At 39.7% G+C, this 3734-nt stretch overlaps 1 protein-coding gene across 2 annotated transcripts in view; it reads right to left on the bottom strand.

The window, feature by feature from the left end:
- LOC102207442 (synaptic vesicle glycoprotein 2C-like) overlaps positions 1–3734 on the bottom strand; it is a 64490-nt gene that overhangs the window by 12048 nt on the left and 48708 nt on the right. For both annotated transcript variants that reach the window (XM_005720091.2, XM_005720090.1), the window contains exons 5-8: positions 2110–2243; positions 566–655; positions 370–480; positions 161–249 (exon numbers count right to left, since the gene is read on the bottom strand). In XM_005720091.2, the coding sequence (XP_005720148.1) occupies positions 161–249; positions 370–480; positions 566–655; positions 2110–2243 (424 nt within the window). The remainder of the gene's footprint in view (positions 1–160; positions 250–369; positions 481–565; positions 656–2109; positions 2244–3734) is intronic.

The following is a 3734-nucleotide window of genomic DNA, read 5'->3' as shown; positions in this document are numbered from 1 at the left end:
AGAACATCTACTTTGGTGCCAAGGGCATAACAGAAATCTATATTAGCTATGCATCATCCAGAGCAAAAAACAGCATATCTGAACATGATCAAAGCCAACGGTAACAACACATTCAAAGTGCAGAAGTAGAACTATATGGGATGTGTAATAACTGTCTTACCCAAAGGACAAAGTAAACCAGACTGCAGCCAGCTTCATAGTGTTTTCTTTCACTGGGTGGTTGAAACATTTCATGAATGTCAACCAGATCTGATATAAAAGAAAAAGGTTTTGGTGAATTTTATTCATAGCAACCATAAATATTGATTATAAAAGAAAATGCAGCAACAAAAGTGAAGGTTAACAAACAGGACATAAAGAGTCTCCTACTCCTCTGAGTTCAGCCCTGATCTTGAAGAGGACCTTGAGTACAGGGTTGGCTGACTCATTCTGCATCTCTACCAGCTCATCCAGCTGTTTGGGGATTTTTATCCTGTTCACCTGCAGGGGGAGACACTGATCAGTCATCTGCCAATGGCTTTGCAGCAGCAGGAATGATGAAGAGCAAAGCCCGGGGTGTACTCACAGTGAAGACTCTCTCTGGCTCTCCGCGGGCACGCATGTTCGTGTCATGGATGTGTTTGAGCACCATCCAGGCCTCGTCGTGTTTACCCATCTGGGGAATAGTTATCATAATTTGGATATATATGCTGGATTTCAATATTAACACTCCACATACACAGTGAAGTGGGCACTGAATGTCTGTTTTTATTAAAAAATAAATAGCACATGTATGTGATTTATATATCTGTGTGTAAAGTCTATTTCATGTGTTGCACAGTGACCTTCACCTCTATGCCCCAACCCCAGCATCAGAATCTCCACACTGCTGTCCTAATAAGTAAGCTTATTAAGAAGAGCAGGCTGAAAATAAGCTTTTTGCTGTTCTCCTAGGAGAATGATTTTGTTTCATTTAATTTGTTCTTTTTGATAACAGGATAATATAAAGCAATTATTGTACATAAACTTCAGTTTCATGCAAGGGCATCTAACAGATGGTATCCACTTTGTGAGAAAAAAAAAAGCTTCATTGTGTGCCAGTGATTTATTTTTTCTTTGCAGCTTTTTGTTAGGGAGGCAGCATCAGAGAGAGTGACTCTAAGAAACTGAAAAAACTGATAAAGGCTGGCTGAGCTCCATGGGGAATACTCTGAGGTCCATACATGTGTTGTGTAGAGAGGGAAGCGCCACAAAGTGGTCAATGTAATGAACAACACTGCACACTCTTGCTACACATCATACTAGTTGGACAACAGGCTCTGTCAGAGGCTCCTTTAGACTTTTAGTCCTCCAAGGTGGTATAAAAGTCTAAAAGTGGGAAGCATTTAATGCTCACTGCAATAGCCATCTGGAGTTTAGGATTCCACTGTGTGTAGGGAGACTAGACTTCTCCATTGAATGGTAACACATAAAAATGCATACTCTTTGTAACATCTGCTTTTAAGTTTAAAATTCTAATTCTTTTTCTTTATTACACCCCAGTGGAAGTCTTAGTAGTACACTTTGCATCTCCCTCTATGAATATTTTATGTGTAATAATAAATAATGATCAGAAATAATAGAGGATAAATACATCTTCATAAAGTTTCAAATTTACCTGTTACAGTTTTACTTTCCATTTTCATGTTCTTTATATACACTGCTACAGTAGTGAGTGTTTAAGTTTCAAATAATGAGGTCAGCATATGTACAAGTAATTACTGTGATTTTGAGTTTTAACTAAATTCATCGCTTGCCTAATAGGGCGCTAAAGCTCACCTACCTGTAGTTTAATATGTATCTTAGTGGGCAGCCAATCAGAAAAAAGTTGACTTAAAAAGTGACATCAAGATTGTTTTTCACTACGGTCTGATTTTGTCTGATATCCACAAGAATCATAATTATTATTTTCTTTAAATAATAAGGCTAATGGTTCTCTGTAAGAGTGTCTTTTCTTTATAATGAGGAAGACATGTTACCCAGTCCATCAGTGTGGCTCACTAATGTGATTTTAATTGAGCTTTATGGTAAAGAAGAATAAACAAGTTGCAAGCAAGCAGGAACAGTTCATATACTAAACATCTCCTTTACCTCCAGGTAGAAACGGGGGCTTTCAGGCATAAAAGTGAGAGCTACCACAGCAGATACACAGGGCAGCGCACACACCACCACAAACACTCGCCAGCTGTGGAACTGGTAGGCTGATCCCATGCTGAAACTCCAGCCTGCACAGAGAACCATGCACACACAAGGACAGTTAGAAATAATGTGGCATAGCATCACGTTGTGAGCTCAGTCCCCGTTGCACAAGAAAACTTAAATTCAAGCACACATGTATACTTGCTGTAGGGTTTTTTTTCCGTCCCTCAAGGTTGGACAGAAATGCAGTTAGTGGGGTTATGTTAACTGCTAAATTCCCCATAGGTGTGAATGTGAGCGTGAATGGTTGTCTGTCTCTCTGTGTTAGCCCTGCATCAGCTTGGCAACCTGTCCAGGGTGTACCCTGGTTCCCACCCTATTGTAGCTGTGATAGGCTCCAAAACTGAGCATTGCATTAGTTCAGGTGGGCCATGAAGTCAAGTCTCTCAGCATTCCTGTCAGATCAGCTGATCTCACTGGCAGGCCACATGACTCTTTTCGACATCCAACTGGAAAATTTCTTAGGTGTGGTTATTTAAGCTGATTTAGCTGCTTTTACAAAACTGTGCCTGAAAAAAACAGTTTGTGGTGTCTAATGCACTGTATTCACAATTAAGAAAGATTTAATCCTCTCCAAAATGTTATAATAATATTCTAGTAGAGATTCAACGAGTCCCCTTAGGATTTGGTCCCATAATAGAAAAAACAAAAGGGACAAAACATGATGTCTTTAAAATGATCTAATGAAAAAACAAAAATACTTTAATTATCACTTTCTAACGATATGTTGGTCACTGTGTGTTCTGAAAAAGAACAGAGATCTTTTGACACTGGCTCCATTCCAATACTAAAATCTGAAAAACATCAAATACAAAAGTACTCTGTGATTTCTCTAAAAGTTTCAAAAGCTCCAAAGGACATTCTGCAATGACCATCAACAAGTTGTAGCAATATATGATGGAGTACCTATATGTTTAGAAGCCATCCTGTCTACTCACACAGCAAAGTCTGTATGCAAAAATTAACAATAGAAAAGTGTATTAGGATGGACATACAAGTGTGTGTGTGCGCGCGCGTGTGTGTGTGCGCGTGTGCATGGCCTGTGGCGCTGCTCTAGCCTGTACCAGTACAAACCTCATTAGGGGGATTATGGCTATAATGGACTGGAGGAGATGGCTGACTGATTCAGACACTCAGCAAGATTTATGTCCCTCCTCTACAGTAAGTGAACACTGCTGAAATACACATACAGTACACCGACACACACGCACACACACTGTCCTTGGCCATTGCTTAGTGGTATCACACAAATTTTAAAGCATGTACATAGGGTACGTGCATAAACACAGACACACTTGCACACACACAAGCATGCACAAAGACTCACAGACAGAAAAGTCTTAAAGAGACACACTGTCACACACATCACACTTGAACTGGCCATTTCTTATTGTGATTTATGTGCTTCTTTACTTTAACACATTTTTAGCACCTTAAAAAGCTAAAATCACACACACACACACACACACACACACACACACACACACACACACACACACACACACACACACACACAC

The sequence above is a fragment of the Pundamilia nyererei genome, unplaced genomic scaffold (genome assembly GCF_000239375.1).
Source record: "Pundamilia nyererei isolate P.nyererei 1_Seehausen unplaced genomic scaffold, PunNye1.0 scaffold00002, whole genome shotgun sequence".
NCBI classification, from domain to species: Eukaryota; Metazoa; Chordata; class Actinopteri; order Cichliformes; family Cichlidae; genus Pundamilia; species Pundamilia nyererei.
This window is presented reverse-complemented; position numbering and strand designations above follow the sequence as displayed.